The following is a 14,400-nucleotide window of genomic DNA, read 5'->3' on the forward strand; positions in this document are numbered from 1 at the left end:
GCCCTCACAGACTTGCCTACAGGTTAATCTGATGGAGGCACTTTCCCAATTACGGTTCCCTTTCCCTAGAAGACCCTAGCTTATACCAAGTTGACAAAAGCTAAGCAGCATACAGAGTCCTTCATGGGCTCCCGTGTTAGCTCCCCAGTTAGTGGTGCTGTCTGTGGTGGTTACAGAACCTTTAGGAGATGCAGCCTTGATAGAAGAAGAACATCACTGGGGGCGGGCTTTGAAGGTTTATAGCCTGCTCTGATTCCTGCTCTCCCGGTGTGGTGCATTGTGCAATCAGGCAACCTCTTGCTCCTGAAGCCACAGCAACCCTTTCCTTTCATGATGGCCGCTGGCACCATAAGCAGAAATAAACTTTCTTCCTCACGTTGTTTGTTGCTCTGCCATCTTGCCACAGCAACAGAAAAGTAAGGGGTGTACGTGCTTCTCAAGGAGTCACCATTGTTGTAAACGACTAGGTGGTAAGAAGAAACAAACTTCGGCAGAAACAAACTCCCTAGAGAAGCATGAAAGCTGTTTTCCCACCACACATCGGGTCATCCGCCCAGGTTTCAAGTCGCAATAAGTAAGAAGAGTCCCTGCCACCATGCAAATGACTGCCCGCAGACCGGACCCTGGGGCGGAGCTAAAGGACCATCCACAGGCAATGTTTGCCCGCTCTGCCGGGACTTTAGCATTTGGAGCAATTCACCAAGCAGTCTGAACCAGTTTGGAGTGGCACGGTGCCTCACAAAAGGAGTAATATAAATAAACATTCTGTTTTTACTGGCACTGTGGAATTTCTGCTACTAATGGGAGCTCATGGATTTGGACCTCTGCACTGAGTCCAGCGAGCCAGGTGAGCGTAGAGACCGATAGCAGTTAACCTGATAGTGGTTAACCTGACTGGGCTTGTTGCAAAATCCCTGTGGCTAATTAGCCGGCAAATGAGCTGTAACGGCTGACTGGCTAACGACGAGGCTGCAGATAATCAAGTTCTTTCTGAGGCCCATTCTGTTTCTTATAAATGCTGATGGTCAGTTCACTGGTTGAAGTTCCCAGAACACCGTTTGTCTCTGGTAGATTCCTGGCTACTGAATAACTGAATAGATTTGTTCGGTTTTTCTGCTTCGGCCTGAGTAAACCTTACCGACTTTATTGTTCTGGGGAATTTAAGCAATTTTGGCCTAGTCATCAGGGCCCGGAGGGGAGGCACAGTGGCCCCGAGAAGCTTTAGGTAAATTCTCCACCGGGCACCTTTCCTAACTGCATATGGGCATTATGGGAAAGTTCGGATTCTCAACTTTCTTCCATTTGTGCTTTGAGTGTCTGAGTTTGATGTTTGCTTTTGCAGTGGAAGAACATGGCGGTTCATGCCTTCTAAGAAAATGTCCTACAATTGAGGTATTATTTTTTTAAAGATTTATTTTATTTATTATATAGAACTATACTGTAGCTGTCTTCAGACACACCAGAAGAGGGCATCAGATCCCATTACAGATGGTTGTGAGCCACCATGTGGTTGCTGGGATTTGAACTCAGGACCTCTGGAAGAGCAGTCAGTGCTCTTAACCACTGAGCCATCTCTCCAGCCCCATACAACTGAGGTATTATAACCCCAGACTTTAAGACATGTTTTTTTAAAATGTCAACTGTGACTAACTTAGGGAAAGTTCTAACCACAGCCTACAATCCCCTGCCTAAAAACACCATTTGCAAGGTTGGAGGGGACTTGTGGGGCCCTCCTGATACAATTCCCCATGCAGTTCCAGGAAAGCCAGGGCTACACGGAGAAACCCTGTCTTGAAAAGAAAACACTAATGAAAAAAAATTAATTTTATTTAATATAAACATTTGGACCCAGTTTTACTAGATTAAAAAGCACAAGTATTGAAAGTATCAAAACTTACTCATGCCTGTGTGCTAATACACCCTGTTGAAGTTGGGCCTGGTTCTGACGCTCCCATGCTCCCAGGACTCAAAATATATTTACAAATACCTTGGCCCCATAGCTAGGCCCTTCTCTGACTAGATCATAACTTACATAACCCACACAACCCATTATTTTAACCTACATTCTGCTACCATGAGTCTATCTTCGCACACCTTCCCCGGGCTGATCCCCCCACGTGGCTCTATCCCAGAATCCTTTCTGCCTGCCGGATGTTTCAGGCCATAGGCTTTTTAATTGACCAGTGATGCATCCGTACAATACACAAGATAGTCTCTCTACACATGGCAACAGCTATGTGAAGGAGACCCAAAGCCCATGGCCCTGTTTACAGAAACTGTGATAATGATTTTGAAGGTCTTGACACTCAAACTTTGTCACTGAATTTCCTACAGGGATTTTTTTTTTCTCCCTGTAAAAATGCGTTTTGTATATAAGGAAAATATTTTCCTATAAGTTCATCTTCCTCATAAATTATGTTCCGTGCAAGAACATGGAGGAACGGGGCAGGTCTGAGCATCCTTCATTTCACATGGTTACACTCTGACATTGAGGTAAGGTTGACGTGCAGGATATCCGGCATTCAGGTAAATACATTAAATATGCAGTAAGCTTTCGGGTTCTGTGAAGTCCTCTATTTAAAACCTGTGTCAGGCTAAGGAGCTTACATTTAGAAATAGCATTAGACTGAGGCCTCCTGTCACTTAGGCCTTCAGCAAAGCCGGTCACTTGTTGGAGATCCCTCTGAGCTCCTGTCTCCAGTCTTTTGCCTGGGGGGAGGCGGGGTTAGAGGGGGCGGGGCCTAAGAAGGTTGCTAGGGAAGGAGCTATTAAGTCATTTCCGACTGTGTGGTTACCAAGGAAACAGCGGAGAGCGACAGAGATTGGCAAGTCAAGGGACATGTTCCCGTCCCAGCTCCCTTCTGCTCTGGTGTCTGGTCTGCTCTGGGCCTGTTGAAAGACCTAAACACTCACGGTCTTAGTATGCTACCATCCTCCCCGATGCTCTGTTCCCCAAACCCTTCTCCTGGCGCAGCTGCTCTGGTCTGATGGAAAAGTTTTCCTCTACCTCCCCAGTGCCAACGCCAGCCTCTCCCTAATTCAGGGGCTGCAGCTTTAGGGACGTTGCTAACTCACCTCTCGCATCCGGATCCCTCCACCCTGTTAAATGCAGTATGTGGCTTTAGGTTTTCTCCCTAAAGTATTTAGAGATGGAGGGAGCGTTCTAAAGGGTACCCGAGTAGGATTTCGGTTGGTTTCTGTCTTGACCCTCCACATCAAGATGTAGGGGTAAAGAGAAAAACAAAATCGTGAAGACACATTTGTTGAAAAAATAAAATTTAGTAAAGAGGACAGAAGTAAGGGTTCTGAGTTGAAGGAAACCACGGGTCAAGGGTATCCACTTGGCAGGGCTACCTCTGAATCGCAGGACGGGGCTAATGACTTGAGATTGGCTGGCCGTCCTCTCCTAACTGGCAGTTCGTACCTGGTGTGGTAAAGTCCTGACTTGAGCAATGGTTTACTTGTGCTCCTTGTGTCTTAGAATTGAAGTACTTCCCACACGGATGGTTAGAAGCCTGAGAGCAAACGGTTTCTGTCCCTCTACTCAAAAGAATCTTACGTTTCCTTTACCCTCTCCTGCGCCTTTAATTTCTCCTTCTCTAACAACATTTTCACATGTGTTAGTGCCTCATATTTTAAAAAGACAAGCCCTGGTGAATCCAGCCTCATCAGGCTACTGTGCCCCCTGCTTCCACATAACAGTCCAGACCTACTTTGCTAATTCCTCAACAACCTCAGGGGTCTTTTCCTTTCTCTCTCTCTCTCTCTCTCTCTCTCTCTCTCTCTCTCTCTCTCTCTCTCTCTCTCTCTGTGTGTGTGTGTGTGTGTGTGTGTGTGTGTGTGTGTGTGTGTGTGTCTTCCTCTCCCTACCCCACCTCCCCACCATTTTCCTCACCTGCCATTTAGTACATCACGGAGTGTGGCTGTTCCTCAGGATCATTTCTGCGTTGCTGTGCAATTCTTGAGGATCACACACTATACCTTTAATCTGCACCATTAACGCGTCGCCATATTATCCTTAAATCTTAAGTCAACTAGAAAAAAAATAATAAACACTGATTTAAAACGTTTGACAGTTTTCACAATGCGAACACCCTTAGGGTCAGTCTTACTGCTTCAGGAGTTAGGAGGAGATGGGCAAGGTTAACCCTAGTCTCTTCATTATCATTATTGTTGTTGTTGTTGTTGTTGTTGTTGTTTTCTGATTCTTCCGGAAGTGCCAGGTGAGCACTCTGTCGATGAGCTACAGCCCCAGCCCTTCCTCTCCCCACCACGAAGGTTCAGTCAGTTCAAGCGAAACAGTTAAAACCTAGAGACTTTCTAAACAACAACAACAACAACAACACCACAAAAGCCTTTACGTTTACTTGTGTGTATGTGCGTAGGCATCCAAACTGAGATTGCCACGCTCGAAGAGCAAGAAGTTACTCACTGAGCTTCCTCCCCAACCCAGAATTCATTTTTATCTCCTATGTTAACATAAGAATCAACTCGGCATAAGTCCACACAACACCCTCAGAGCAGCACAACTTGACATCCACCTACCTCTTACATTGCAACTTTCGGAAGCTTTGGGAGCGATGGAGAACTAGAATGTCTTTCTCGATTTCTTTACCACTCTTTACAGTTGGAATAATAATCGTGAAGTACAAATAGTGATTTTTGTTTCACTCCTTAATAGTGCAAGCTTCATGTCACTGCTGGACTGGAGAGGTGTCTCAGAGATTAAATAGCACTGACTGCTCTTCCAGAGGTCCTGAGTTTAAATCCCAGCTCCATGTGGTAGCTCACAACCATCTGTAATGAGATCTGGTGCCCTCTTCTGGCCTGCAAGCAGGATGCTGTATACATAATAAGAGTTCAGACCCCAGCTTGAGCACAGGGTCACTCACAAAAGCCTGTGACTCCAGTTCCAAGAGATATGATGTCCCCTTGCAGTGTCTATGGGCCCTTACACAGCACATGTACACAAAGATTATTCGAAAAGTCCCCTATGCAGCGTACTTGATAGAAAACAGTGTAATAACATCATTCAAATACCAAGTCTTGTTTCATTGCCTGCTTCCACTGAGTTCCAGAGACAGTTTTATAGAGGTGCATATGCAATTACTTCAAGGTTCCCATCTTGCTTACTTTTCTTTTAGAACTTCCAAATGTCTATGAAACGTCCCCAAGATCATTCAAAGCAGGAAATGGCTGCAAGGATCATTCAGAAGGCCTGGAAAACTTTCCTTGTGAGTTTGTTTATCTGACCCCTTGAGAGAGAACTTATATCTCACAGAGCTGGCGTACAGTGTGTGTGCAGTCCAATAGTTCTTTTGCGTATTCACACATGCTTGTGCCACCCTTCAAGTTACACGTTCACTGTCCGGCTTCAACGGTTAAAATTATTTCATCAGGTTCCAAAACACTTACATTCTTTTTTAGTTAAAACAATTTTTCGGTGTGCAAGTATGTAGGTAAGTGTGGACGTGCTTGTACATGCATGCACACAGAGGCCATAAATAAACCTTAGACACTGTTCCGCGGGATGTAGTCTATTTTTGTTTTTGAGATAGGAACCCTCACTAGCCTTTAACTGGACAAGCAGGTCACAGTGATTACCCAACAAGCCTCACTGACCCTCCCATTTCTGGATCCCAGATTATGAGTGTCCCATCATACTGGGTTTTTGTTTTTGTTTTTTGTTTTTTGTTTTGTTTTTTGTTTTTTGACAGGATTTCTCTGGCTGTCCTGGAACTCACTCATAGACCCAACTTTGTAAACTACTCTGTAAATCCATCTGCCTCTGCCTCCCACGTGCTGGGTTTAAGGGTGTGGGCCACCTCCGCCCAGCCACATTCAGCTTTTTCACATGGGTTCTCATGTTTACACAGCAAGCATTTTATGGACTGAGCCATCCCTCTGGCTCTATTAAGTTTCTGAGTGGGGTCAGATGCTTTGATAATAGATGACCCCCTAAATGTATCACTCATTGACCTGTGATAGTCTTTGTTTCTTGACTCAGCCGTCACATCTGTGACAAAGTGGCATATTTGTTCATCTGATATTTGACTACTCTTGAAGATCGTATGGCTTAATGGGATATTTTATCTGGCCTGCTGCAGTTCTCAGTTATTGTGTTCTTAACATGGATAGAACTGGTCTCATAAGTAATTTTCCAAGTATACTTATCAAGTTGGGTGATGGCCGAGAGGTAAAAATGACTTCACTCCTTTTTATAGTAGTAGCAATTCTGTCACTGAAGGACTCCAGCGGGCCTGCATGGCAAACATGGGGCCTGCTGGTTTTGTCCTTTCTGCTTCCCTCTCCCTTGCTCAACCATTAGATTAATTCCTAGCTGTCCACCAAGGTCTGCTTCCTTCTTTGACTGCTTTGTTCTGCCTGACTCATTCCTGAGCCTGATCCCCAAGGTCCAACAAGGTCAAAGCATCGGGGTTTTAACTATCCTAATTAAGATGCCCAACCAGAACTGACCAATTCAACCTAGCTCATCCTAACACAGACCTCCCCTTTCTCCTCCTTAAAATGAACACTGGCAAAGCTCTTTGCTGCTGTTTCTGCCAGATGCAGAGTCAGCCACCCTGAATCTTTGCCTTTGTTTAGTGTTGGAAGTGATGTTTAGGTATGATACACGCCTTATCTGGGGTCCACAGGGGCGCACCCTGCAGTGTATTGGTCCCTTCAGTTACTGGCCCAGTGGTTTTTTGCCAGGTTATAAAGCTGTTTCCAGCCCACAAGACCACCATCAGATCAATCAAATCTTGCAAATCTACCTTTGCCTCTTGAAAAGCTATAAACCCTGTGCTTCCAGTTGTTTTAAACTTCCACTCTCTATAAATGCCACATCCGCTCCTCCTACCCCCTTCTTTTTGTGTCTTCTCTGGTGGCTGAAATTTCTTACAAGTTACAGGCCGAGTATTGTTTGGTCTTATCTTTTAAATCTGCTTATCAACTCTGAATCTTATAATTGGAGAATCTAGTCTGTTTACAGCAAAGGTTATTAATGGTAAGTAAAGACTCCCGGTGTTTGCTTGTTTGTTTTGGTCATTTTCTTGGATATTTTTCATTATTATTATTTTTTTTTGGTTCTTTTTTTTGGAGCTGGGGACCGAACCCAGGGCCTTGCGCTTCCTAGGCAAGCGCTCTACCACTGAGCTAAATCCCCAACCCTGATATTTTTCATTATTTTATTGATGGTTTATGGTTATTCGATGGTGATTGATTCTTCATTTCCCTTTGGTCCACAGGCTCTAGCTGAGTTTATGCCTCCGTGTGCTGTCAGGACACTAGCTATCCTTCATTCACCTTGGAGTTTAGACAAATTTTCACTTAACCATCAGTCTGTCGCCTCGAGGATCTTATTCATTTCCTCGTGATCATTATTTGACATTTGTCAAGTATTTTGGGCCTATTGATCCTGCAGATCTCTGGAGCCAATACATTGCTGTGTCCTTTTTTGCAAGACCTCTCTTGTGCTCCTGCACTAAGATTTGCACACCCGGTATCCCCATTAATTTAATAGAGTAGCCTCTTAATGAGTAGTCTGCTCCAGAAGATGGGTCTAGCAGCATCAATATAGTGTACAACATTGGCTTTGTTTCCACTGAGCACCACAGCTACTTCTTTGTGGTGTCTTTAACTATAAGGGATGACTTTGGGCACAGTGCACACAAGGGACAGCCTACTAGCTACTTCTAAAAACACTCACTGTCTGGGGGCCAACAAGAGTGGAGGCAGTAGTGGTACAGGTAGCTATGGCATGAACAGCAGTAGGAGTGGGTACTCAGGGTATGGCTACACTGTGGAGAGAACGGCAGCCTCTCTCAGATGATGGGCTTTCCCCCAGTTACAGTTATGCCCTGCTTCTAGCAAAGCCTACTTGATGTGGGTGTTCCAGCTGGGCTGAGGGGCCTGAAGAGCACCATGACAGGCTTTCCACTACCTCAGTGTCAGTGCCCACAGGGGTGGGGTAGCTGGAGCCAAGGCATTTCTTTCTGCCATTCCCGGGATAGGGCAGCAGCTGGAGCCCCTCTAGCGAGCATATGTGCCACACTCTGGGCCTCAGAATGCAAGCACACAGACCGCCTGTTTCTTGAGGTCCCTGCTCTCTCTTCCCGTTCATCAAAACTCTATCCTTTCCGATGCAGAGCATCCAACTAGCAGAGCACACAGTGAGTCTTCAAGGGCAGGCAGCATTTTCAAGGAAGCTGCCCTACAAGCCAGTGGAGTAGGTGTCTGTGGAGGGGAGGAGTGTGCAGGGATTTCTCACCCCTAGAACACTTCACATTTACACAGCAGGAAATGTCTCCAGATGCCACTAGCTATAGCAGCCTGTGTAGTCACCTGGAGACAGTGAAGTCCTTGTCTAAAACTCATCTACTATTACAGAGTTCTGGTTGCTTATCTACCTAGACCACCAGCCTGGGAGAGCTGTGAGGCTGTGAGGCTGCCTGCATCCTAGCTGACAAGATCCGTAGGGACTCTTCTGTCCACCCTCTCCCGCAGGAGGAGGGGAAGCTTCCTTCTGTGGATGTGGAGCTGGGGTGGGAGCTTCAGAAATGTTTTTCTTTCTACACTGTTATCCCAAACCTCTGTATTTCTTCCCTCCCTCCCTCCCTCCCTCCCTCCCTCCCTCCCTCCCTCCCTCTGTCCTTCTTGATTCATTCCTCTCACTTAGCACTTAAGCATCCCTTGAAGTCACTCACCTCAGAATGAGGCTATGCCTGCTAATTTGCTTCTTTTCAGAATTGGTAGATGCTAGGCTGTACCTAGCACCCCCTCCTTCCTTGAGAAGTTTTGATGTCAGGGTAGCACCAGGCTCCTAAACAGAGCTGGAGAGAGAGTTTATGGCTGAGATTTTTTGCCTGCAAAAGTGTTGATTGCCTCAGCCAAACCACATGGGCGAGGAGTTTTTGTTTTCCCTAAACGGTGTTCAGTTTGAAGCTCCATTTCTCTCGTCCTGCGGAACTACTCCCATCTGTGTTTCTGTGCAGTGGTGTGAACAGCTAATAAATGCTAGCAGCACAGCTCAATGGGCAAAGGCAACTGCCACCAGCTGGTGACCTGAGTTCTATCACTGGGCCCCACATGGTAGAAATGTTGTCCTCTGATCTCTAGTCGTGTACTGAGGCAAATAAATAAATGTAAAAAAACTTTCAAAATGATACTCTTAGAAAAGCAGAGAATCTAGTTTTAACCATAAAAATCTGGGTTTCAATCTTTAGAATGTTTCCGTGTTCCAGCATTTTAAAAGTCTGATTGACTTACGAAGACAAGGGGAGCCTCGCCAGATAGTGAAGTACATTAACCCTAAAGAGGTAAGACTTATTTATGACTAACACAGCATCTTCTTATCAGTTCAATGTTCCCTTGTTTGCTTCTTAACAAACTTTTGTTGATCTATTGCGTACATATTGAAAACTCTGAAAGCACAGATATATACTTAAATGACTTGCCCCAAAGCAAACACCACCAAACTATTCCCTAGTTCACTGCCAATCACTTACAACCCAAGCCCTTCCATCCAATCTAGACATGTTCATTTTGACTTCAGCATTGTGCATTAGTTTCTACTTTGGAAGCATGTCTTGAGGTGCTGTCCCCGTTGGCTTTTCTGTTGTTGTTGATGTTGTTTTTGTTTTTTATCAACTTGACATTAAGCTCAAGTCATTATGGAAGAGGCAAATCTGTAGGGCATTTTCTTGATAATGATTGTTCTGATGATGACTGACCTGGGTCAGCCTTGAGTGCAAGAGGTCCTTGATTGTATATGAAAGCAGGTTGAGCAGCCATGGTGAGCAAGCCAGTAAGCAGCATCCCTCCATGGCCTCTGCTTCAGCTCCTGCCTCCAGGTGCTTTATAAGAGGAGGGGAAACCTAAGCTATCATCCTCACTCTCTTGTCATATGATGTCCTCAAAGAAGGAAGGTCCTTTGTAGATGCTGACACCACAGCCTCCAGAACTATAAGGAAAAGACTTAACCGTCACCAGTGTTTTGTTACAGTGACAGAAAGTCAACCGACACACACCAGAACCTCTTCTGCTCCATTCCTGAGCATTCAACCAGAGAAACTCAATAATCCACCAAAAGACAGGAAATGCCCATAGTACTCACAGCAGCTCTGTTAAAAGCTGCCATGACGAACTACTAGTAGCAATGAGAAACAAACCACACATCTACATGGATGGGTCTTACACTTTATCAAAACTGAAAGTGAACAAAAAGCCAGGCACCCAAATAGTATACAAGGTATGGTTCCTTTTGTGTGAAGTTTGAAAGCTGGCAACATTAATCTATGAAGATAGAGATTTTAAAGATACCCATCTGGGGGGGTTGGGGATTTAGCTCAGTGGTAAAAAAAAAAAAAAGATACCCATCTGGGAAGGTCACAGGACTGTGATGCTGAAAGTGTTTATGGTTTTTATATGCCTTACAGAGCCACAGAATATCCAAACATTTCACAGAACTACACACTTAAAACCTGTCTGTGCCTGATGATGGTGGTTCATACCTTTAATTCCAGCCCTGGGGAGGCAGAGGCAGGCAGATTCCTAAGTTCAAGGACAGCCAGGGCTATACAGAGAAACCCTGTCTTGAAAAAAACAAAACCAAAAGAATTGTTCAAAATTTAGTGACAATGTATGAATGAACAACATCACCATTCAAATATAAAAGTTTATGCAGAATTTTATACTTCATATTTAATTTATAAAGGTTTTAGACAGGAGAAAATTATTCTGAAATATGACAAGATTTTCAAACTATAATACCTAGTTTCTAATCTAACCTAATATAAAGGAGATAGTTATGAATTGTATCCAGATAAGGGGGGGTCAAGGGTTCCCCCATTTCTTTTTAGAAAAAAAGACTTGAAAGATTTATTATACACAATTCTCACAGAAATTTGGATCTTTTTTGACTTAGCAAAAGCTAGTTACGAAAGATCCATCTAGTGTTGAGCTTGAGTGGACCAATTATATTTTTTCCTGACTTTACTTACAAGGTAATATTTTATATGTAAGTCATATGTTTGAGGACTTACTCTTTCTGATTTACAGATAGCAAGTCACTTAGGGTTTGGTTTATTTTATTTTTCATTATTATTTTGATACAGGCTCTCTTTCTAGTCCTGGCTGTCCTGGAGTTCACTGTGTAGACCATGCTGGCTTTGAACTCTCAGAGATCCACCTGCTTCTGCCTTTGGAGTGCTGGGACTAAAGGCGTGTGACATCATAGGATTGTATTTATATGTTGCACAGACAGGAGAGTTAGGTAGTACTTTTCCAGCTATCCTAAGTGCTGTCCATTAAGTCCTTAGCTCGCAGAGTACTTTATGATTTCAGGGCTGGAGAAATGGCTCATCAGTTAGAGCTCCTCCTGCTCTCCCAGAGAACCCAAGTTCCACTCCCAGCATCCATGCTGGGCAGCTCACAACAGCCTGTAACTCCAGCTTCCATGGACACCTGCACTCATGTGCACCCATAATTAAAAATAAAAATGTTTTATGATTTAAATCTAATTACTTGAAGCATATTCATCTGACCTGTTGCATGAACAGTAAATATCAGTTCGATAGAATCGATAGAATGGGAGACAGCCAAATGGCGCTCGTGGGATGCTGAAGGGACATTCTCCTATTTTCCTACAGGCAGAGCTCCTAGATGCTGCTGCTGGCGTCCAAGTCCGATTCAGACTGGGCGGGGTGAGTATGCACGAATTCTCATTTGATAGGTTTGCTTTTCTCTTTTCTTGAAAATACAATGTATTCCTCACATAATTTGTCTTATGAATCATTATATAAACACTATCTATATATCATTATAGATTATATATATTATCTATATCACAGTATATGATATATGACATGACTTTATGTAATATAGCACATAGTTTCCTGTATTCTTTCCTGTTTCTCCCCTCCCCTCCCATCAAGAGACTTCCTGTCTCTCATTAGAAAACGAAGAGACCTCTAAGGGATGATGATATGATGTATGATATATGATGTGATAAAATAAAAACTAACACACCAGAACTGGACAAAATGAACAGAAGGAAAAGAACCCAAGAGAAGGCACAAGAATCAGAGACCCACTTGTTCGCACACTCAGGAATTCCATAAAACGACTAAATCGGAAGCCATCGTTTATGTGGAGAGGACCTGGTGCAGACCCCTGCAGCCCGCACCGCTGCCTCAGTCTCTGAGCTTTGCCCATGCTGATTTAGAGGGGTTGTTTTCTCGGTGTCCTCCATCCCTCTGGCTCTTAGATTCTTCCCACCTCCTCTTCCACAGACTTCCTTGAGGCACAAGAGGAGGGATTTGGTGCAGGCAAAGCTGCTCTGAAGACAGTTGAACCAGGCATCGATCTATGCATATAGCCGGATGTCATTAGGAGTCATTTTATTGTAACTTTTGTTTTGAATCGGTAGTATTTGGTTTACCCTCGGTCCCCGGACTATTTAGAGTCAAGTGCTTTCGGGTATGGGTTCCATCCAATGGAGTGGGCCTTAAGTCAAAGAAGATGCTGCCTGGCTACTCCTGAAAACTTTGTGCCACCATTGCCCTAGCATGTCTCGTAGGCAGGACAGCATCGTGGATCAAAGGTTTGGCACTGTGTTGGTGTTTACGTTTCTCTGTTGGAAGTGTGCAGAAGCTCCTTCCTGTAACAAAGACGCTAGAACTTCAGGGTAGGCTCTGCGTAGGCACCAGCTTGACTTCCTCAGGTTTGGTGAGTTGTGTAGGCGTTCTCCTCAGCAGTGGGGGCTTTTTGTCAGTTTGTGGAGAGCGACCCTTAGCAACATCCTGGATTGTTTGGGGGGGGGATTCCCATGGGACAGCTTTGTCCAATAACGCAGCTACATAAAACCCAGTCCTGGGACAGGATGCTTCATCTGTTGGCAGAGATGGCCAGATGAGACTCTGTCTTCCCCATGGTTTGGTGATGTCATTTAGATCGCCTTCACATATGCGTGTCTTAGGGTTTTGCTGTGAAGAGACACCATGACCAATGTTATTCTTATAAAGGAAAACGTGTAATCACAGCTGGCTTAGTTTTAGAGGTTCAGTCCCTTATCATCATGGCAGGAAGCATGGTGGCATGCAGCAGACACGGCGCTAGAGAAGGAGCTGAGAGTTCTGCATCCTGATCTGAAGACAGCAGAAGGAGACTATGTCACACTGGTGTAACTTGAGCATGTGTGACCTAAAAACTCTGCCTCCACAGTGATGCCCTTCCTCCAACAAGGCCACACCTCCTAATAGTGCCAGTCCCTATTGTCAAGCATTCAAACATGTGAATCTATGGGGGTCATAGCTAATCAAACCACCACATGTCTATTTTAGGAAGCCTCTACTGTTATTAGGATAGAATTAAATTACTCTTTAATTTTAGCTGTCTCTCCCCATATTCCTTCCTTACTCCCCTCTCCCATTCTATCTATAACTATTTTCTTTCCTGCTCTAACAAGATCTGTCCCCTCTTGTCCCTTACTCTATAGCTAACCTATGTGGTTCTACAGATTGTAGCTTGGTTATTGTTGGTGTAATAGCCACATATAAACAAATACATGTCATATTTGTATTTCTGAGTCTAGGATTCCTAAATTGGGACATTTTTTCTAGTTCTCTTCATTGACCTGTACATTTCATGATTCTATTGTTCTGTAATGGCTACGTAATAATAATGCAAGGCGTAAATGTGCTGCATTTTCTTTATCCAATCTTGTGTTGAGTGGCATGTAGGTTGTTTCTAATTCCCGGCTATTATAGAGCATCAGGGCACACGGTTGGGCAAGTGACGAAGGATGAAACATTCCTTGGGTTTACACCCAAGTGTGATGGCAGAGCTGGATATTGGGGTGGATCAGTTCCCATCTTCCTGCTTTCCATAGTGGCTGTACAAGTTTGCACTCCCAGCAGCAGATAGGTGTTTCCTCTCCTCTACATCCTCGCCGGCATGGGCTGTGACTTGTTTGATTGATTTTAGCCCTTTTGGCAGGTATAGGTGTAAGGTGAAATCTCAAAGTGGATTTGATTGATATTTTCCTGAGAAGAATGTTAAACATTTGTTTCTTAGCCATTAGAGTTTCCTTTCTTGAGAATTCTGTTTAGATCTGTACCCCATTTTTTAATTGGGCTATTTGTTTTGTTGATATCCAAAATACAAAAAACTAGATGTTAGACCTCTACCAAATGTGAAGTTGGTAAAAATCTTCTCCTGTGTGTAGGCTGCTGCTTTATCTCTCCGAATGGCGGTGTACTTTGTAGTACAGAAGCTTCTCAATTTCATGAGATCCCATTTATTAATTTTTGATCTTAGTGCGTGTGCCAATGGTGTTCTGATCAGAAGTCTCGTGCCAATAAGTTCAAGTCTACGCCCCGCTTTCTTCCTCTTCTATCA

At 44.2% G+C, this 14,400-nt stretch overlaps 1 protein-coding gene across 6 annotated transcripts in view; it reads left to right on the forward strand.

Annotated features, from left to right (window-relative positions):
* The first annotated feature begins 261 nt into the window (after positions 1 to 261).
* The window catches only part of C8h11orf65 (similar to human chromosome 11 open reading frame 65), a 28,829-nt gene continuing 14,690 nt past the window's right edge, over positions 262 to 14,400 (forward strand). Inside the window, exons 1-5 of one of the 6 annotated variants that reach the window (NM_001024265.1) lie at positions 707 to 847; positions 1,343 to 1,392; positions 5,145 to 5,234; positions 9,228 to 9,320; positions 11,652 to 11,705. In NM_001024265.1, coding sequence (NP_001019436.1) covers positions 5,154 to 5,234; positions 9,228 to 9,320; positions 11,652 to 11,705 — 228 coding nt within the window. In that variant the 5' untranslated portion in view covers positions 707 to 847; positions 1,343 to 1,392; positions 5,145 to 5,153. Of the gene's footprint in view, positions 848 to 1,342; positions 1,393 to 2,737; positions 3,112 to 5,144; positions 5,235 to 9,227; positions 9,321 to 11,651; positions 11,706 to 14,400 lie in introns of those variants that run through there. The other 5 variants (XM_006243077.5, XM_063265464.1, XM_006243080.5 and 2 more) reach the window with 5 other exon arrangements.

Source organism: Rattus norvegicus, chromosome 8, assembly GCF_036323735.1.
Source record: "Rattus norvegicus strain BN/NHsdMcwi chromosome 8, GRCr8, whole genome shotgun sequence".
In the NCBI taxonomy this organism is placed as follows: Eukaryota; Metazoa; Chordata; class Mammalia; order Rodentia; family Muridae; genus Rattus; species Rattus norvegicus.